Genomic DNA, 22,093 nt, shown 5'->3' with positions numbered 1-22,093 from the left:
TCGCTGTCGTCCCGCGTCGACCCTGAAGGATGGTGCCCCGCTTGGACCGCATAGGGCGCCGGTACGAACCGGCTCAGGAGTCACCTTGCGCTGTCACCTGGAAGTGTTCTTATAGACGCGTCCCTTACTGTCTCGGATGCCTGCACCGAAGGGCCGTTGTCTCGCCGCAGCCTCAGACGCCGCCTCGTCCTTTCCAATGGCTGCAGCACTCTCTTGCTCGGAGACCTCTCGTTGCCTCCTCGTTGCTTCGTACATTTGCACCAGTCTTCGTCCAAGACTCTCCTCAACTGCCGTCCCCTCTTCGACTCCAACAACTCCAGAAGCTTCGTACCAGGATGTGGCCTCTCTTCGCTCCCACCAGCCTCCGAAGCCCGTCACCAGGAGCTCGCTTGCTTCCTCCGCAACGGCGCCCACTTCTCGCGATGATCAGCCGCAGCGGCGGGGCCTCTCACCAGGGTGTCGCCCTCCGCTGGTGTCCCATAGTGCCCGTGTCCGTTTGCGCTCCGCAGAAAGCCGCCGGAATCATCCTGTCGACTGCGCCAGTTAATTTTGATGATGGGTGACTGATCGATCGATGTTGGTGACCGACAGATCGATGGTGCTGATCTTGAAGTCTTCTGATGGTTCGGTGATCCGGCGACACGTTGCGGAACAGACTGGACAACTTCTTCGGGACACCAGTTCTTTATTGTACGGGCGCTCACAGGCGACCTGCCCTCCAATCTCCAATCCCCCCGTTCGCGCCAAAAACTCGCCCTTAAATCCCTTCGCCCAGCATTCTGGGGACCATTTTTGTAACCAATAGGAAATGCGCTTCTCAGAGCCAGTCAGGAGAATTTCGTTCAAACTGAAGGAGCCAATAGCACGCCGATGCTCACGTTGTTGTTGTCGCGCGGGCACCGCGCGAATTCCAAGAAGACGTTGCGCATTTCCGCTTGGTTACCGCACAGAGACACAAAATCACTAAAAACGCCAGCGGAAGCTCAGGGAAACCAAAAACCCAGTCCGAACCACGCACACTGCCCTGGTCGCGCTCCCCAATTCTGCTGCCTGCTCCTAGGCGTCCGGCCCGTCCCACGACCGGTCCGCCGTTGAAAGCAATAAACTTACACGCGACCCCCTCTCCAAACCCCAGGGGTCCGCGCGTCGGCCGCGTCTTGCGGCCCGAGTGCGAATTTACAAGGACGGGCCTCCTCACTGCCGGTTAACCGTCGTTGCCGCCATCTGCCGCGTTTGTCTCAAAACAAACCCATTTCGGCGGCGCCTGGATGGCGGCTTCTCGAGGAGCCCCAAAAACAGCTAACACACATCAACCAAGGGGGCCAAGCCACCGGCTTCGGGTGCGCGCGCGATCGGTCCCTGAGCAACAGCTCGACAACTTAACTCCTCCTTACCGAGAATGTTGTGCGCACACTCGCTGTACGCACAACACAAAGCGCGTTACAACAATGAAAAAGTGCGAAGGGAGGTACGAACCGAAATATACGAAAAAGCACATCGTTAATACACACAACTACCACATCTAACAAAAGCAACTTAAGTCTTAACAATGGTCCCAATAGTTTTCGTACAAACATATACACGCAAAATGGCAACACACACTTTCAAGGCATTCGTACAGTGCGATGAAGAAATATATCAGGGTATTGAATCGCGGTTCCAACTTAACCCCGTTTAACTTGAAGCATACCAATGCAGCGAATTACACCGACATGTCACACCAAACGAGGAATAATGAATCAGAGTCAATCACGCGCACACACACATCAAGGCAGGGCCCTGTTCTGCAAGCACTCAGTCCGCCATGTCGGTCGCTACCACAACTGAGTTAGCTGTTGCACTTGAGTACCGTCCTGCAACAACGGTACTCCCTTCTCTTTTTTTCAGCTTCAAACGTCGCTATCCAGCCTCGAAAGAGCATCAGCACATTTGTTGAGGGAGCCCTTTATATGAGAGAACTGCAGATCGTACTTTTGGAGAGCCAGAATACATCGCGTGAGGTGGGCGCTCGATGACGTCGACCTCGTCAGGTAGGTCAAAGGATTATGATCAGTGACTACATTGATGCTCGCACCGAACAGCCACGTATCTAGACGCCCCAAAGCCCACACAATCGCAAAGGCATCTCGCTCAATCGCCGGCCACTTAGCCTGCTGCGGAGTGAGCTTTTTGCTCAAGAATGCGATTGGCCTTTCTTTTCCTTCGTGCTTCTGCGCCAAGCATGCTCTGACTGCCCTCTCTGACGCATCGGTTGTCAAGATAAAGCCTTTCTTTAAGTCTGGCGCAGTTAATGTGGGCAGCTTTGACAGCGTTGAAAGCGCACTCTGCACCCTCGCTCCAGGGGATCGCGTTTGGCACTCTCCGGCCAGTCAGGTCAGTTACGGGGCGCACCAACTCAGAGTAGGATGGGACGTAGTCTCTGTAATAGTTGAAAAGCCCCAGCGCGCTGCGCAGGTCCTTTTTCGTCGTTGGCGGTTCTAACCGCAGAATGGCATGCACGCGCTCTGGGTCGGGCGAGTGTACTCCGGACCCTACCACATGCCCCAGATATGTGACACTCGGCTCTGCGAACTTGCACTTTGCCGGGTTAATTGTAAGGCCGACATCTGTAATCGTCCCCAACACCCTATCCAAATGCATGAGGTGCGACTCCCACGTCTGCGAATAGACAGCCACGTCGTGTATGTAAGCGCAGGCATATCCGTCGTGCCCTTGGAGGACATTGTTTATGACCCGCTGAAATGTGGCTGCTGAGTTGCGCAGCCCATATGGCATTACCCGCCATGCAAACAGTCCTTTCGGTGTTGCGAACGCCGTGTATTTCTGAGAGGCCGGTTCTACAGCGATTTGCCAGTAGCCTCGCGTCATGTCCAGGATAGTGACATATCTAGCCCCGGCTACCTCGTAGAGCAGTTCTGTTACATTACCCATGGGAAAGCTGTCTGCCTCCGATACAGCATTCAGCTGGCGATAGTCAATGCACAGTCGAACTGTTCCGTCCTTTTTCGCCACACAGACGATTGGATGCGCAAAGCTACTCTCCACTGGGTACACAAGGCCCCATTCTATCAATTCTGCGATTTGCCGTTCGACCTCGGGACGGAGTGCGACGGGTACTCTGTACGGGTAAGCCTTTGCTGGCTTCGCACCTGGCAGGAGGTTGATCTTGTGCTCGCCAAGCTTGCAGCGGCCCGGCCTATCCGAGAAGACTCTCCTATGTCGCGGTATTACCTGCCGGAGTTGCGTCACCTGCTCGTCTGTGAGGCGTCCACCCTCCTGTGACACGTCAGGAGCGCCGCTCTCGCGGCCGCGGGCGCCTGGGAAGGTTTCTACGTTTCCGAACTCTCTGTTCGACTCAAATACCACCCCGATATGGTTCGCACGCGCATAGTATTTCCTGATGCGATTTGCGTGTACCCATCGCTCAGAGCCGTCCGTGAACTGTAGGATATAACTGTCCGGGCGCCTTCGCTCTTTAACCTTAGGTGGGCCTATCCATTTGGGTTGCATCTTACTGTGCTGTCCTGTCTCCAGAACCAGCACTTCTTCTCCATCGCTGAACTATTTAGTTCGGGTCCGAAGGTTGTACTTCTCCGCGTACTCCCGCTGCACTCGCCTGATCCGCTCGTCTATGTTTTCTGCTGCTTCAGTCATCCGCCGCCGGAGCTCAACCAGGTATGCCGAGGCTGCCTTAATAAGACCCGTAGGGGGTGTCCATTTGAGGGTCCAAGTTCTCTGCAGTATACTGAGCGGGCCTTGCGGGACTCGTCCGTACATCATCTCGAATGGGGACGTCCCTGTTATCTAGTGAGGCACCTCTCGATAGGCCCAGAGCATACAGGGGATTAATCGGTCCCATTCACGTGCATGCTCATGTATCACATGCCTGAGCATCGCCTTAAACGTCCCATTCCAGCGTTCCACTATCCCATTGCTCTGGGGGTGGTCAGGTGTGGAGGACCTCATTTGTATCCCGAAGCGTTCGGTTAGCTCTTTAGTTAAACTCGAAGTAAAGTTAGTTCCTTGGTCGCAACAAATCAGCTGTGGCATTCCCAAACGAGAGAATATGTCCACCAGCACCTGGCAGGTCGCTCGAGCGGTCAGTGATCTAAGTGGTATTACCTCCGGCCATAGAGTGCACAGGTCTATCACACACGGGGCATACCTATGTCCGCGTGCTGAAGCCGGTTCAATTGGCCCTATGCAGTCCATGTACACAACCTCCAATGGTTCCTTTGGTCGCGTCACCGGCGTTATTGGCACCCTGTCTGTGGAACGCCTGTTTGAGAACATTTGACAGGTGTGGCAAGTCTGACAGCGCCTTCTAACATCAGCGGCGAGCGTCGGCCAGAAAAATGCGCTCCGTATGCGCTGCTTAGTTTTCTTTTCCGAAAAGTCGCCCCCGCATGGCATGTCGTGCGCCAACGTAAGTACTTCCTGGCGGCGGTTCTCCGGAAGGACCAGCTGCGTGCAAGGTTTTCCACCCACTGTGTCTCGATGTAAGTGCAGCCCTGCGTCTACCAGCATGCCATGTGTGCCCGCTCGTGCCTGCATCCAGGCTTCTACTAGGGATGGATCTGTTCTATGTTCGTCCGCAAATACGCGGTCAACCGTGGCCGGGTCCTCCTCGGGCGGAATTACTTCGATTTGCATCGCTTGAATGCCTCCTGGGCTTTCGTCAGCTGCTACCCCATGTTCGGCACTCTCACTGTCCTCGTGAAGCGCGGCTTCGCTCTCTGCCTTTGTTATTCTATCAGCCAACTCCGCTGCGTCCTCCTGTACTCTGCTAAGCCCCTCGAAAACATCGGGGGTCAATAAGGCGTCCACTCCCTCAGCCAGCTCCTCAGTGACGGCGCAAAGTACGAATGATTGCGGATTGGAGCTGCCGTCTCTCGTGACCAAACTCAGGAGAACATACATGAGATGAGCCGAGACCGTGTGGCCGAACGCACCGCGCAGTCGCACCCTTCCCGAGCCTTGCACTTTCACGTTATTGGAGACAACCTCCTTCTTCATTACCGTTATATCTGCCCCTGAGTCAAGGCAAGCCTTGAACGGGCGCACACCAGAGATCAGCTCCACCCAAGTCAGTCTGGAGCCATGCTCAGCCGGCTCTCTTGTCCCGATCTCTGTCTCCGCCTCCAGCTCACATGCGGCCCTCGCTGTCAATCTCGACGACAGCTGGGGCTCCCCGCCTGACTCCTGACCAACCACTCCCCTTGATCTAGTCTGCGGACAGTTCCGCTGCATATGACCGAAGTGCCCGCAGTCAAAGCATTTTACTGCAGGTCGGCGTTCGTTTCTTTGCTCGCCGCCCCATATCCGGCTGCCTACCTCTCGGGCAGTGCACGACTGTGCTCTACTGAAACTTTTCCGCAAGCTGAGCAATCTTCGTGGGCTTAAACCACTCTCCTGTTTTGTGTTGCAGAACATATGCGCGCAGCTCGTCTGACATCATCTGTTTGGCGCGGTCCGCGACCATCAACTGTCTCAAATCCTCTAGCGTCGCGACATTCCGGCTACGCAGGTAATAATCCAACAAAATTTCCAGCTTAGTCAGGAAATGACCCCAGCTTTCCTTGCCCTTGCGGTGTGCATAGAGCCTGCGCTTGTACTCCTCGGGGGTGAGTTTCAGCTCGGTGAGCACCAGCTCTCTGATCTCTGTATAAGGGAGCACCCGATCGTCCTACTTGTTGGCGACCAGAGTGCGGCTCTACTCATTTAGAAAAGGATGTATGACCTGGCCAGAAGTGCTATCAGGGATTGAACAGCTCCAGAGCATACTTTCCGCTGTCTTAAACCATGCAGGCACCAGTTCATCAGATTCGGGCATCGGTGCGAGGACTGCCCTCAGATCATCCGCGTACTGCCCTAATTTTGTCCTTCCGCCTCGACCTGCAGCCTCGATGGTTCTAGCATCCATTTCGAGTCGCTTCAACTCGACCTCCAGTCTCAGCTTCTCTATCTCCAGCTCTCGTTCCCTGACTCGCATGGCAGTGTCACTGCTGCCCGTGGCTGCTCTGCCCTGCCCCTCCTCAGGAGCGCGCTGCTCTTCCGAGTTAGATACGTTCTGTGGGCTTCCAGCCCCTAATTCCAATCCCTCAGATTCATCTGCCCGTTGAGATTGCGACCGTGTGGTGACTGACATGATTGACCCGTAGCAAGCAGGAAGAGGGCCCACCTGAATTCCTCCGTCGCTGTCGTCCCGCGTCGACCCTGAAGGATGGTGCCCCGCTTGGACCGCATAGGGCGCCGGTACGAACCGGCTCAGGTGTCACCTTGCGCTGTCACCTGGAAGTGTTCTTATAGACGCGTCCCTTACTGTCTCGGATGCCTGCACCGAAGGGCCGTTGTCTCGCCGCAGCCTCAGACGCCGCCTCGTCCTTTCCAATGGCTGCAGCACTCTCTTGCTCGGAGACCTCTCGTTGCCTCCTCGTTGCTTCGTACATTTGCACCAGTCTTCGTCCAAGACTCTCCTCAACTGCCGTCCCCTCTTCGACACCAACAACTCCAGAAGCTTCGTACCGGGATGTCGCCTCTCTTCGCTCCCACCAGCCTCCGAAGCCCGTCACCAGGAGCTCGCTTGCTTCCTCCGCAACGGCGCCCACTTCTCGCGATGATCAGCCGCAGCGGCGGGGTCTCTCACCAGGGTGTCGCCCTCCGCTGGTGTCCCATAGTGCCCGTGTCCGTTTGCGCTCCGCAGAAAGCCGCCGGAATCATCCTGTCGACTGCGCCAGTTAATTTTGATGATGGGTGACTGATCGATCGATGTTGGTGACCGACAGATCGATGGTGCTGATCTTGAAGTCTTCTGATGGTTCGGTGATCCGGCGACACGTTGCGGAACAGACTGGACAACTTCTTCGGGACACCAGTTCTTTATTGTACGGGCGCTCACAGGCGACCTGCCCTCCAATCTCCAATCCCCCCGTTCGCGCCAAAAACTCGCCCTTAAATCCCTTCGCCCAGCATTCTGGGGACCATTTTTGTAACCAATAGGAAATGCGCTTCTCAGAGCCTGTCAGGAGAATTTCGTTCAAACTGAAGGAGCCAATAGCACGCCGATGCTCACGTTGTTGTTGTCGCGCAGGCACCGCGCGAATTCCACGAAGACGTTGCGCATTTCCGCTTGGTTACAGCACAGAGACACAAAATCACTAAAAACGCCAGCGGAAGTTCAGGGAAACCGAACATCCAGTCCGAACCACGCACACTGCCCCGGTCGCGCTCCCCAATTCTGCTGCCTGCTCCTAGGCGTCCGGCCCGTCCCGCGACCGGTCCGCCGTTGAAAGCATTAAACTTACACGCGACCCCCTCTCGAAACCCCAGGGGTCCGCGCGTCGGCCGCGTCTTGCGGCCCGAGTGCGACTTTACAAGGACGGGTCTCCTCACTGCCGGTTAACCGTCGTTGCCGCGATCTGCCGCGTTTGTCTCAAAACAAACCCATTTCGGCGGCGCCTGGATGGCGGCTTCTCGAGGAGCCCCAAAAACAGTTAACACACTTCAACGAAGGGGGCCAAGCCACCGGCTTCGGGTGCGCGCGCGATCGGTCCCTGAGCAACAGCTCGACAACTTAACTACCACTGCAGCCTAAGACTTGCTAATCGCAGCGGCATGCTTAGGACGCAGTGGGGGAAACGTACAGGCCTAGTCTTTAGAACCGACAACAAAACCGCAGTGTCCGCCATAAAAGTCATCTCGAACTACTTTACGGACCACAAGGCTGTGCTTCTGACCTTAGCTATGAAAACTAATGCACCGAATAAAGAACAAATTGCTTAGCACAGTGTCCTATAAACGTTTCTGACCATGACATGTCCTTCTTTCACTTTTGTATGAAAGAACACACACACGCCAACAACCACCTTACCATACCAGGCAGCGCATCACCGAAACACATCATGCTAGCGCACATATCCGCATTTGGCCTAATTACTCAAATCGACTGACATTTTTTTCCGCATTTTCGCGTCCCCTCAGTTTTAACCGCGATAGAGCACTGCGATTAATGTCTCTCTTCTCCATACATATATTTGAACAGTGCAATAACATAACAGGACACAACGAAGAATGGACACCACAAGCGCTAACTCGCAACTAGATTTTTATTCACGGCAACGCTCTCTTAAATACTAGGAACAACAAACTCAAACGTGAGGGAAAACAAAAGAAAGCACAAAAGCATATCCTCATGACCACAACGGTGACAATCGGCAAGGGCGCAAAGCTACACATCTTGGCCGGATAAGTACATCATCTCTTTATCAATTATTGTGACAGAAGGGTAACTAATACAACTATCTGTTTCCAAGCGGATGTGAAAAGACTAATATTTCACGCGTTAGACTGTCATTATGTCTACCTAAGAGGACGCTTTTAGAAAACAGAGGGGTGCATGTGCCTTCTCTCCAGTGATGGGCAAAGTTACAGATGATCCATTATTTCGGGATATCTGTTGCTCACTTAGACGAGCGTTAACACAACGTCTGGTCTGGCCAATATAAGTCACCCCGCAAGTGCACGGCATCCTGATCACAATACCGACATTACAGGGAACAAAAGGGCTCTTATAGTTGGTAGGGCTGCCTCCAGTCTTTTTCTTAGCGGTTGTTGCTTCTGCCTTCGCTTCCACCTGCCTGCGCACACCTCTAAGTTTACTTGGCGCTGAAAAAATCTTGTCCACATCACATCTATCCGCCACAGCCTTTAAACCAGGCCCTACATCATGTGTATAAGGCACCTACACAAACTTTATTTTTTCCTGTCTTGGATTATCCCCTCTCATGATCCATCTCAGAAATTTATCGCATTCCCTGGAAATCACATGAGAGGGTAACCGCAAAATGCTTTCGTTGATTCTTTCAAGGCATGACTTCTTCATGGCAGATTTTAGGCTAGCAAAAAACAATGCCATTTTTTACCAATTTTGCATGGCCTGATTGGTTGTTTAAGAAAGATTTTGTAATTCAACATAATTTTGCAGTTTCTGTACACTATAAAGGAATAACAGCCCTACACTCCTGTCAAAGGCTTTCATGATCCACTGTTTTACTGCAAAACCTTCATGATGCTACTGAAACACAGAATCCATAATGATAAGAGCAGCGAAACTCAGGAGAAAAATTTTCTTCACACCCTTTTGTATGGAAAAAGCAATCTAATCATCTGATTCAAATATTTGTCGCAACAACTGAAAACATTTAACGAATATTGATTGTTTTAAAAGTGCACGCAAGTCCAATCAGATTACTTCTGTGACTCTACATGAATATTTATTGGTACAATTACCGCGTAATTGCGGAATTCCTTTCGTGAATGCGCTGCTTTTGGCAACGGGGGCCTTTATTTTGTGTATGCGGTTATTGTCAGTAGTTATTCGCCTCCTATAGTAAATTTCAGTTACAACCAACACATTAGGAGGCAATAAGCATGAAAAACATTTCAGCTTTCTTGCAATAAATATTTTATAAAATAAAAAAGACACCCTTCTACTTAAGTAGTACGCTAAGAATTTATTTCAAAATTTTCAAATCTATTCAAAAGTTTATGCCGGACGTAGTCGCTACAAAAACCGCTGTCAGATATCTATGGAAAAAATACAGCCCGATTATCAGCCGGTAGAGAGCTTCCGTTTCACTACAGAAGTTTCTGCAATTGATCCTCAGCGTGCCGTCGCAAAGACTTGCTATGTGTGTTCCATCCGGCTAACCAAGGTCGACACTCAACGCGGAGACCGCTTGTACTCACCAGCAAGAGTGGGGGATGATCTGCTTTGCAGGCGCCTTGACCAACGCCCTATGAAGATCAGCCTTGAGATTTGTAAAGCAAGCGTGTAGCTTTCCGCCGACAGAGTTCAAACACGGGGCGACCTTCTGGTGCCCTGATTGCCGCCGAAATCCGATATGCAAAGAAACAAAGGAGAGTAAAATAAAAATAAAGTAATGATATATTTCTGTTAACCACATGAAAACATCCTCGTAAGGAAAAGTGGCAAAAGCTTCCAGATTCTCGCCCTCGTCTAGGTTAATGAGTTATGGTCACGGCTTATATGGAATAAATAATTCTTATAATTTTCGCCTTAGAGCAATAAAAGTTTTTACAACGTATCAGTTTTCTATAATTTTTTCTGACTACAGGGGACGTTTATGCGTGCCCCGCTTGTGCGACAGCACGTATATTAAGAAGAATTAGCGTGAGTCAAGCGGGCCGTTTATACTGGTACCTCAATGAGAGTATGGAGGAAACGATCACCGGCGGGTACCACTCCCAATGAAACTGGCTGGTAGACCATTATACTGGTAGAGATGACGTCATCCCACGTTATTTCGTATAGGAATTAGGGCGGAGACATGTGCGCATAGCGATGAGATTTTTTTCTCGACTGTAATTATGACGACCATATGGGTGGTTCACGAGCGTGACCTGCGACCGTCGGTGCTAGGCGGATCTTTTGTTCGCTGCTTTTCAGGCGACGTTTTGTTATGGTGCTGGTGGTAGTTGCCCACTGAAGGTGCATAGGGAGGAAAATATGCACACCGGAGGCACAATTATTTTTTTTTCATAGATTCGGGTGCCAAGTTGAGGCCAGCGGCCCTCGCGCGAGTACATCGGATCATAAATAGAATTATACGATGACGTATGAATAACATAGCATCGAGTGCAGCAAATGTTTTCTAATTTTCTTTAAACTATTGAGCATCCTCATAATTTACGCCTGTAGCGAATCACGCGAAGAAATTGTGCAGGCAAGGGAAATCGCTTAGGCAACCTGAGCGGTGACAAGGATTCAATGTGCCGCAGTGACGTTAGCGCCGTGACTGCTGAATCCAAGCCCATGGCAAGGTGATCACGACTGTCACGGGGCATTCGTATGGGCGTCATATTGGTGGAGCTTCTGACGCAATCTGTGCAGGAAAATTTTCAGTCTGCGTTCGGAAATATAACAATAAATGTATCAATACTCCAAGACCAATTTGTTCTTTCAAGAACATAACCTCTTTAGCCGCCAAAGTGAGTTTATAAGAAAACTGAATTCAAAAGAAGATTAACTGGCACATCTTATATAATTATCCAATGCACTTCAACGGCTACGCGTCCCTGTAATGTGAGCTAGAATTTAAAGCGACGCTGGAATTACTGTGACAGTTCATAGCATTATCTAAAAAATGTGCTCTGAAAAGCAAATGGGCTACAGCCACAACAGGACGTACATTTGTTCTGTTCCGAACCGACGTTGCAGGCGGAAGCGATGTTCTCCTGTAGTTGTTTGATGACCGCGTCCGCAGCGACCTGCGCGAAACCTTCAAAACAGTTGTTGTAGAATTTGGATGCACAACCCATCTGCTCTTTCCACGCCCTTAAAAGAAGAATTATTGAGATACGCGGGGAGGGAAAACGAGCGACTTATACCATATGCCTGCATGTTGTGTGGCGCGGGGGTTATAATTGATTTTCAAGGACGACATAAACTGAGAACAGTGCTGTGAGCAGTGCACAAAAACCTCCAAAGCGAGCTAGACAGCGTCTATAAAATACCGACTTGAAAGAATGCAATGGAGCCCATCCCAGGTAACAAGCAATGCGCAAAAACGAAAACAAATGAAAGTCAAGCAACAGCTAGTGATATTTTTATGCCTTGTTTCCTACGGAAGCAGCTATGGGAATCGTCGGGTGCTAGATTAATGTTAACAATTGTGCTTCTACTTCTGTCGCCCGTTGTCACTGTTGTATCACTCGCCAGTGCAACAGATTTGAAATGGTATCCAAACGCCGTCGTTTTCTTGGCGCTCCGCTTGCACAACGATTGGTTTCAAACGCCAGAAACTGATTCATGTCCATCTCTAGTTTATTGTTGCGATAATGCTTAGGATGTCACTTTGCAAAAACCACCGGTTTTCTTTTTAGCGAAATTGCTTGACTGGTTGATATAGTTGTGACGTCATCAGCACTGCGAAATTTGAAAATTTGAGGACTAGATGTCCGAGCATCTTTCATTAGAAGATCACATAGGATTAAACTAACCCGAGCCACTAATTCATTTTAATCCAGAAGACTTAACTGCTGGGCTACATGGTGTGGTGATGATCATACTAAAAATATTTTTGCCCCAAAGCAACACACGCAATAAAGACGATACCCCCCCCACTAGCGCCCGTGGTGTCGTCGTCTTTCTTGTGTGTGTTGTTCTGGCGCAAAAATCTTTTTAGTATGTTTTTCACTTTAATCCTCTAATCAACTCCCGCCAACTGAATTATTCTTGACCTTAATCAAACATAATCCATCCACTAATCCTAATAACCCACCTCAATGCATTTTTGTGAGGTTCGATTTTACTTCAAAAGTTTTGGGGGTCCCTTAAATTTACGGGTGCGGGCGCACTTTCCAAACGCTACCGCGTTTTCTTCAAGGGTGTTGTTAGAAGGCCCCCCAAGCTTTTACTTTACACAGTCGAGAAACGAGGTTCGCTTGCACTACGCTGCCACTACTAAGAAAAAGTTTGAAGTATTCGTGAAATTTGGAACAAGCGTCCTTTTCAGAAGCAGTCTTCCGTTGCCCGCCATGTTGGATCAATTTTGGCGCCCCCTATAGGCCATGAAAATCGCCGATACTCACGTGCATGTGTCGGCGAACGGCTTTCCTGACACCGGCAACATAGGCCCGGTGCCGTAGAGCACGTAGTCCTCGCCGTATGACCGCACGGTCTCCACTTTGCAGCCGGCCTTGAGCGCAGCCAGGCACGTACCTGCGCCAGCGCAGTGCGCGCGCAGAGGACAGCTTTTGAAGCAGTGGTGCTTTTACTAAAAACCGGTTCGTGGCCACGCTGGCGTTTGCAGAAGGGCGCATTTTAGCGCGAGACGGGACGCAGTTCGCGCGGGAGGTGTGTATAAGTGGAGACCCAGCTAGACGTGAGCACATAAAAGAAACCCCGAAACGAAGGAAAGTGCCGCGATTATATCAGTGGCACGTCTAGAAACCTTCACTTATGCAGGTTTCTTCGATGGATAGCTCTCGGCGCAAGTTCGAGGCTCTTCTTACAAGTGCACATGATGTTTAAACGTGTACACAGTGCAATGTTGCAATACATTATTTTTTATTGCGTCTGCAATTTTCCTGCTTCCCATTAATATGTCTTACTCATATGTAACAAAATGTGATTGAAGTAGATGAGAGGGCAAGGGTTTGCCTACACAAAAATACTAAAAAAATTCTCAAATTCCACTTGTTCGCCCAAAATTCAGACCACCGAACTTTCGTGACTGCTCCTTGCCTTCCGCCTGATGAAAAACTATTCTAGACTTTGCCCAGCCGCTTTTTTAGTAGTCGCCTACAGTAGGGGACAATAATACGATATTTTATGCTCGACTTTATATAGTGTATAATGAATATCCTCCTATCATGTGAGAAGGAGATATTTTTCTATTCAAAATTGCTTAAACTGACGCTTTTTCGTCAAGGAGTGTCCATGTTTCCAATGCCGGATCCGCACTACTTTTGGGCACCTCAGTTCACCACTCACGCCATTCATGTATATTAGAAACCTGGTAAACTCTGGCGGCTGCTTAAATGAAACCAGCACCTTTCGAAGTTAAAAGAAAATATCTACTGCACATTCAAACCGCACACTTTTTTCGTGACCGTAACGTCAGTGAACGACTCTGGTGTCACTTTTAATATACTATTGCTGCTCAGCGGACAAGGAGAAGCGCAAACAGTTTTCTTTCATGTGACACGCATTGACATGGCTTTTAGTACGAAAACACTTAGCGGCACTCCTTGGGGGTCAGCGGCGTCCGTGTGTGTGTTCCTGACTAGCACGTGTAACTAGTGCACTGCGTAAGTGGAGACCTGAATCTTTGTTTGAGTAGGTGGTGGCGTCCACCAACATATAGAGGCAGGTATGGGATTTCCTTTTCTCGGATACAGCGAAAATTTTAGACTCCATTTATTCTGAGGAAACGATAGACGCATAACTGGCTCCGTGGGTCGGCGGACACCTCATCTGGGCATTGAGGTTCGTGGCGGTGGCGTCAACCAGCAAGAAATCATGCTTTCGCACAATATTTCGTGTTTATTAATGTTAAACCGCCAGCTATATTTTTTTTTCAGTAATCAACGGCACGCTTCCGATAGTGCGCCTGTTGAATATAGCCAGAGGTGTTTTGTAACAGCTAATACTTCTGTTCCCGCGTGATTTGTTTCGAACGAACAGAATTGGAGAGGAACAGTGATACTCATTGTAGAAACCTGAATTTGTTGCGTGGTTTCTTCTTTAAAATGATGCCCTACACATTAGAAGACGTGGATCAGCGCGCGGTAGTCACCAACATCCGCTAAAAAAAATATAATTGAACTTCTCCCATCGTACTGTTTCGGTTTCGGTTTTCATGAATCGACAGTCAATGTAATGTGTTGAACTTTCGGTCAAGTGGGGCACGGAAAAACTGCAGTGTAAAAGCTGCTGCGTAGTTTAGTTTTAACTCACTACAGCACTTGAACCAGCGTTCATTAAGAATCGTTCAGTTGGGGAGACCCAAAAGTAAACGGCGTCGAGAAGAAATTCAGTCATAAATTATTTAGTGCTCGTATAGATGACTCGACGGGTGCTCCACGTTAACCAGTCTAAGCAAAGCCCACAAGTTTCATTTTCTGAAACGCTTTTTTATATGTCTCTGCGAAGAATTCGCCGCACAAATTTGCTGTCTTATCTTGCCGTCGAGAGTTGTTGTAAGTGATTATGAATTGCAGGAAAGAGCGGGGCGAATTCTAGGGTGGTTCGTAGATCGTGACAGCCACTCAGTGTTAAAATCCAGGTTTTCTGGTTGTTGAACGTGCTCCTGTCTGCGCCTGCTCCACTGCTTTGGAATAGACAGCGCGCACAGTCTCCCTGGCTCCTTTCACTGCTTGAGCAGCCTCCGCCAATTTGGGCCGTGTTCTCGCCGTTCTGCCGCTAGTGCTTTTCGTGATCGGCATCACGTTCAGCGTCCGTCGTTGCTTTCGCTGTTTTGACGCTCCATAGCGCTCGCCCATTCTTCATCAGGCTTAGCGACGCGTTCGCCCAGCTTGTGCGCATTCTCACATCCGTGTCCGGCTACATAGTTCTGCTGCTGGTGACGCAGTTTAACATTTCTTTCATGCAACTGGTTCAATTCGAGAGACACGGCATTTGCAGTACTACTGGCTCGAAGACTTCGGTAGCGCGGCACCAAGAAATGACAAATGAAAAAAAAAAATGACCGGTTACACAACGTAGTGCGAGGGAATACTAGCCGGAACGTGCCGGGTGAGCGGCTGCCCTCTATTGCTTGTGTTTTTTGCTTTATCTCTCTTGTCCCTTTGTCCCAGTATCATCAAAACTAAAGATACTCGTTGCTTTTCACTAGCTCAATGTAAATATAACATCGGACGCCGTCCTGATGACATCGCCCTCTTCTGTCCTGAGAAGAGTGCTCCAAGCTTTACATTTGACTAGTAACTCCTGCGAGATTTAAGGCGCTGCTAAACATCATTATCAGCCTGACTGCGTCCACCGCAGGACAAAAGGCCTATTCCATGTCTCTCCAGTTAACCCATTCCTTTGCAAGCTGCAGCCACCATATCCAGCAAAGTTCTTTATCTCATTCGCTCACCTAACTTTCTGCGCCCTCTGCTACGCCTGCCTTCTCTTGGAATCGACTCCGTTACCCTTAAGAACCAGCGGTTATCTTGCCTTCGCATTACATGTACTGCCGAAGCCCGTTTCTTCCTCTTGATTTCGACTAGGACGTCATTAACACGCGTTTGTTCCCTCATGCACTCTGCTCGCTTCCGGTCTACTAACGTTACACCCATCATTTATCTTTCCATAGTTCGCTGTAGTTTCCATACCTTAAGTGGGACCGTTGTCGTTAGCCTCCACGTTTCTGCCCCATAGGTGAGTACCGGTAAGATACAGCTGTTGTAAACTTTTGTTCGAAGCATATTGGTGAACTTCCATTCATGACCTGAGAGAACCTGCCATATGAGCTTCATCTCATTTTTATTCTACTAGTTATTTCCCTGTCATGATGCAGATCAGCGGCCACTACCTGCCCTATGCAGACATCTCCCTAAACACTTTCAGCACCTCGCTACCAGTTGTAAACTCCTGTTTCTTTGTGCGACCGTTGAAGATTAATTTGATTATCGGCATGTTAATATTAAGGCCTGTCGTGCTGCTCTGCCTGCCTTACTCACTTATCATGCTTTGCAGCTTATCTTCTGAGGGACTCAGAAAGGCAAAGTCATGAGCGAATCACAAATTACTGAAGTATTCTTCATTAACTTCCGTCCCCAATTGTTCCCAATCCAGGCCTCTGAACACCTGCTGTAGACAGGCGTTGAATAGCATCGGCGAGATCGTGTCTCCCTGCCTGACATAAGTTCTAATTATAATTTTATTGCTGACTTTATAAAGGGAATGGGCGCTGCTCGTGACTTTGGTTAATAAAAAGAGTTTTGCCTAGCTGAATGGGGTACGAGGCAAAGCAGGGATTCGGAACTTTTTTTGAGTGGAGGGGCAGAACTTCGAGCTTATTTTGTTATTTATTTATTGCTCATTTACATTAAAAATTATATTTTTGTTAATTTTGTTTTCGATGTTCAAAGTTCACGCTGTAGTGACTCACTCCAGCAGTCAGAAAGACAAGGAAAATGCTTCCAAGAGAAACTGTTTAAGGGGATGACTCACGCCCACTATAGAACTGAATGACTCGGTGGCGGTGATAGCCGAAAGCGTGCTCGGCGGTCATCGAAGTGAATGCCTGCCTTTCTTGGCCGCGCTCAATTTAAAGCTGGCAAGGAACCTTCTAAGTAAACAACCAAATGCAACTAAAACAATCTGGAAAAATATCCAACCATTTCCATGTGGCCACGATGAATGAAGATAAGTCTGGTCAAATCTCGGATTACAAAACAAAATGATAAAGCCGCGTGCCGGCAGTTATGAGTACGACCGAACGTACGATGCAAAGATTCACGGCATTATAAAATGAATTGAAAAGGGAAGTTTTATTGATAGGAAGCTTTACGCACGAGGTGTGATCAATTGCATTAAAGAAGTTTGTGCATAGTTTTTTTTAAATTCTGCTAATCATGATCATGTACAGGGTCAGACAGTCGACTTCTTTTGGGACATGACTGGTTTAGGTTACTCATATAGGCAATGCTTTACATCTGGCTACGAAGCCAAGGAGATCAGCCCCACTTTGATTTGCATTAAAAGAGTACGAGAAATGGTTGGATATTTTTCCTGAAGGACGATGAACCGCGAGAAATCGTGCTCACCAGTGACCTGAATGAAAGGATTACGAACGTAGGCTGTGCGAACTTGCTCAACACCACGTTGGCTGCTGTCTTTTCTGATAAAGGGACCGCACCCCCATGTTTACCTCTTCTTGACTTTCATTGTGACATGCCAGCGATAAATTTATGTGAAACTGGAATTTCATCCATAATAGAAAATATTAAATTATCATCTTCTGCTGGAATGGACGAAATTAATACCAAAACCTTGAAAAACACCAAACACAACGTCTCACTTTATCTCACCCTAATTTTTTCACAGTCACTTTCTTCAGGAGTCATTCCAGACGACTGGAGGACAGGGAAGGTCGTTCCTGTTTTCAAGTCAGGTAGCAGAAATTCCCCACTAAATTACCGCCCTATCTCTCTAACAAGCGTCCCCTGTGAAATCATGGAGCATGTGATCTACTCCCACATAATAAATTTCCTTGACAGTAATCACTTTTTCCATCCTTCACAACATGGCTTCCGAAAGGGGTTGTCATGTGAAACACAGCTTTCAGTTTTATGCGTTGTATATTGCAATCACTCAGTTCAGCCCTTGGGCGCGGCCGGGCAGCCACCAAACCACGTGACGTGACGTCACGACAGCCGGAGGAAAAGCTGGGCCCCAACTCGCGCGGTCGCGCGCGGCCGCAGCCACCACCTGACTCCCGCTCCTCCCGCTAGGGGCGCTGCACCGGCGCGTGACGTCACGGAGGAAAAGCTGGGCCCCAACTGGCGCGGTCGCGCGCGGCCGCAGCCACCACCTGACTCCCGCTCCTCCCGCTAGGGGCGCTGCGTTATGATTGACGTCACGGCACATGTATATAAGAGCTGCGCTCCTTCGCCGGGACAGTCTTATACCCCTGTCACACGGGCATTTCGAGGGCCCTCGAACCGATAGTGTATCGACTCAAAGGCGATCGAGCGCTGCTACACGGGCAGTTTCAATGGCGATCGAGTCAATAGCCTATCGAGTCAACGGAGCAGCACGGAACTCCATCGAGATATGCAACGCATTCTTGGCTTAACCAAGCTAAGCCTGGTCATTTTTTTTCTCCATGACATCCACACTAACCTGGACAGTAACATACAGACTGACGCGATCTTTCTTGATTATGCTAAAGCGTTTGATAAAGTGCCTCACCAACGATTATTTGCGAAACTCTCCCCGTTAAATTTACATCCTAATGTCTTAAAATGGATATCAGAATTTCTTACTAATCGATCGCAGTACGTTGTTATAAATAATCGCCTATCCACACCGGTTCCAGTAACGTCAGGCGTCTCCCAGGGATCGGTTCTTGGCCCGCTCCTATTCTTAATCTATATCAACGACTTACCTTTGCATGTATCCTGTAATATGCGCATGTTCGCGGATGACTGTGTTATCTGCCGCGCCGTACTTAACAATACGGATCAGATAACCCTACAAAGTGCCCTTACTAATATTTCAGAATGGTGTACCACTTGGTTGATGACACTAAACGTTAACAAATGCTAAAGCATGTCGTTCACCCGCAGCCATAACCCTCGGACGTTTGCGTACACAATTAATAATGTCACTCTTGAATCAACTGACACTTTTATATACTTCGGTGTCACTGTATCAGACGACCTCAACTGGCGTACGCATGTGCATACCATCATTTCAGCTTCTAACAATACTTTAGGTTTCCTAAAACGTCATTTGCGGAAAGCCCCAAATCACGTAAAATTACTTGCCTACACATCACTTGTACGACCGAAACTAGAATACGCCTCAGCAGTCTGGAATCTGCATCAAGCATATCTCATCGACGCTCTTGAAGCGGTACAAAACCGCGCCGCTCGATTCATCCATTCGTCGTACTCATATGACGTAAGCGTCACGTCACTGAAATCACTATCTGGGCTTCCGGACCTCGTTTTACGTCGGCGCATCGCTTCCCTCTGTCTTTACCACAAATTCTTTTACAGTCCTATCCTTCATCAAGCACCATATATCACGCCCGCAGCGCGCATATCATACCGGACGAGCCACTCGCTGCAAGATTCACGACCACGCTCACGAACATCAACAGTTTTAGCTTCGTTTTTTCTTCGCATGGCGGCAGACTGGAACGGCCTCCCCGCTGCAATTGGCGACATAATCTGCCCATCCGTATTTTTGCATGTTACTGACCATCTCCAATTACATTGTACATGATTTTTCCTTATATGTGTTGTTTGTATTTACATACGTGTATGTTGGTCTACATATATATGCTTTGATATGTGTAAATACATGCGTGAATATACTTGAATATGTATACTATGTATGTGTATATATATATGCGTGCTTGAACTTGAACGTTACTTGAACTAGTGTTAATCCAAATCTTGTACCCACCCCTTATGTAATACCCCTGAAATCGGGGGTCTTTAAGGAAAATAAACTGAACTGAACTGAAGTGTTTCAGTTGTCAGAAATCTGATCCGAGTGCAAGGAATTGGAGACGGCGGGGGGGGGGGGGGGGGGGGGCGCAGCCCCATCTGGAAAAATGTTGCGGAAGCGACTGCCCCCTTGCCCCCCCCCCCCCCCCCCCCCTTCTTGTCTCGGGGTCTTGAAGGCCAAGACATTTTGGTGGCATCAATTGGGACTACGGCGCCTTAGAGTACTTGTCATGGGGCTTTCCCTCCAAGAGGTAGGCCGACTATCCTGTCTGTGAAGCAACAAGAGCAGGTTCGGATGGGTCGAGAGCTTTGTGTCTGCGCGTTTACAAATTTGCAACATCCTCTTGGCTTCGAAATTTATCTGTGTATATTGGATGTTCTTCACTGTGCCAGAAAAAGGTGAAGGCCCTACATGAAATTTCTGTAGCCTTTGTAAGGCGCTCACAGTGGGAGCCTATGCACTGAGACAATTTGTTTCTTCCTGATGAGTCCAGCTGAGGTAGCCTTGAGCATCTGTTCTTCCATTAAGTTGTTTGATAGTTTTCTATTTTTTAAAACGGCGAACCGCCACTTCGTTTAGTCCGATACAATTGCAGAACGAAGCGGGAAATGCAACTCAATGAAGGCCCACCAGCCAACGGCGTCAACAAAATTTAATGACGTTGTGGTTTGTCCCGTTCAGTCATCGGTCAAGCTTGCGGGGAAGGAGAGTGACCACGGCTGAACTGCGACATTAGAAAAACCGGTTGACGCTATTGTCTGGATGGCCTTTATTAAGGTGTTACGCAACGGGGATAACACACGGATTAACCGCGACGTCATGAAAATCGGTGGACGCCATTGGCTGTTAATCCTCCATTGAGGCGCATTAGCCGCTTGGTTCTTGAGTTGTATCCGACTATATCACCTCTGCGTAAGAGTCGGATATGTGCCCATCTCTTTTCAACGCGACAGAGTTAAAGGCACCGTTCTCCAGAAAATCCGCTGTTGGCGTTTTCGACGTTGTGAGCGCAAAATCAGGCGATGAGTCTGGAAGGTGGTCCGTGGAGAGCAACATAGGAGGCAAGTGGGCCAACTAAGCCACGTGACCTTGCGGTGTCATCACAACCGGCCCATAGGAAAATGAGCAAACTGCTCAGTGTGGGAGGTGGCAGTTAAAGTAATGATTGGTGGCTCGGGTAAAGCAACCTGGGCCACACAGGGCCCATCGTTGAGAGCACCTGCCATCGTAGGGCAGTGCCGCATCGCTTAACACCTTCACCACTGTGCCAGGAGGGTTGTGAGGATTCGCAGGGATCCATAAATGTAAAGTAGCGTATGACACGCTGTATATATGGGAATTAACCCACAACGCTATCGCGTCATACCTTTGAGGTGGAGCTTAAATATCCCCACCAATTTTTAACTGACTCGACACGGTACTGAAGAGGACCTTTGCGAGAGTTTCTCGCAGAAGTTGCTGGACTACAAAGTGATGAGGTGCTCTCGCAAAATAATATTTGTGCAATCCTAGCGGACCGATGACGCCATTATAAATATGGCGGGCAAAATTTGCTTCAGACACCTATCAGCCAGAATAGCTAACAACAGCGTAAGCACCCAAAAGCCTGCACTTTATGCGCACCAGGTTATTCGCAGTCAATGGATAACGTCATGAAGACTCACTTATAAGAGACGTTGCGAGCAGAACTAATCCAAAGGCCTGCTTGGGCCGCATGTTTGCAGCTCTTTGTGGCGATATTTCCGCTTGCACCAAATCTACTGGCGATGGGAGAAGCGGCGCCGTTTTAAAGCACCCGAAAGTCAGATTGCATACGATACATGGGGAAAGCTCTAAACATTCTCAAAGCGAAATACTACGGCGACAAAAGAGGCAACATCGCGTCCTGTTTTTCTAGCTTTCGCCATAACTATGTGCCCACCTGGACGTTGGAATGCAAGGACACTGCTTAGGACTGAAGTCTTGCGCAGGAAAAAGTTGTGAATAAGGAACCTTTCAGAGTAGATGTTGACTGCGCGCATGCCCCGGTGTATAATCGGTTTGAGCAATTTGACGGTTTGCCCCTGCGGATGCCGCAAGGGCCTTTTCTCGTCTCACATGGACGCGTGATAAAATAAGTGGTGCTGGCTGAAGTATAAAGACAAAGCTGGAAGCCGCTCAGTTTAGTAGTTATATTTTTCTTGACTTCTTGCTTATGCACTTGTAAGTAGCAAAGAAGGCTTCTCGAATAATTACCCAATACTTAATGTAGCTTACAACTGACGCCACCAGCATTATGAAGTTAGCGAACCCCGTACGAATTACTGCTTTCTGAAAGTGGCTTAGCAAAAGTCGCAAACAATAAATACTTTCCCGAATATACTTGCACTGATAGAG

General features: G+C 48.9%; 1 protein-coding gene across 9 annotated transcripts in view; it reads right to left on the bottom strand.

The window, feature by feature from the left end:
- The window catches only part of LOC144132344 (uncharacterized), a 206,626-nt gene that overhangs the window by 67,307 nt on the left and 117,226 nt on the right, over nt 1-22,093 (bottom strand). For 4 of the 9 annotated variants that reach the window (XR_013314785.1, XM_077664672.1, XM_077664671.1 and 1 more), the window contains 3 exons: nt 12,613-12,742; nt 11,211-11,300; nt 9,748-9,880 (listed from right to left, as the gene is read on the bottom strand). Coding sequence is in view for 3 of the 9 variants with exons in the window: in XM_077664672.1 (XP_077520798.1) it covers nt 9,748-9,880; nt 11,211-11,300; nt 12,613-12,742 (353 nt within the window). In the remaining 6 variants the exon portion in view is untranslated. Of the gene's footprint in view, nt 1-9,747; nt 9,881-11,210; nt 11,357-12,612; nt 12,743-22,093 lie in introns of all 9 variants that reach the window. The other 5 variants (XR_013314788.1, XR_013314786.1, XR_013314787.1 and 2 more) reach the window with 2 other exon arrangements.

The sequence above is a fragment of the Amblyomma americanum genome, chromosome 5 (assembly GCF_052857255.1).
Source record: "Amblyomma americanum isolate KBUSLIRL-KWMA chromosome 5, ASM5285725v1, whole genome shotgun sequence".
Lineage (NCBI taxonomy): Eukaryota > Metazoa > Arthropoda > Arachnida > Ixodida > Ixodidae > Amblyomma > Amblyomma americanum.
Note: the sequence above shows the minus strand (reverse complement) of the source record. Positions and strands in the feature narration are given on the sequence as shown.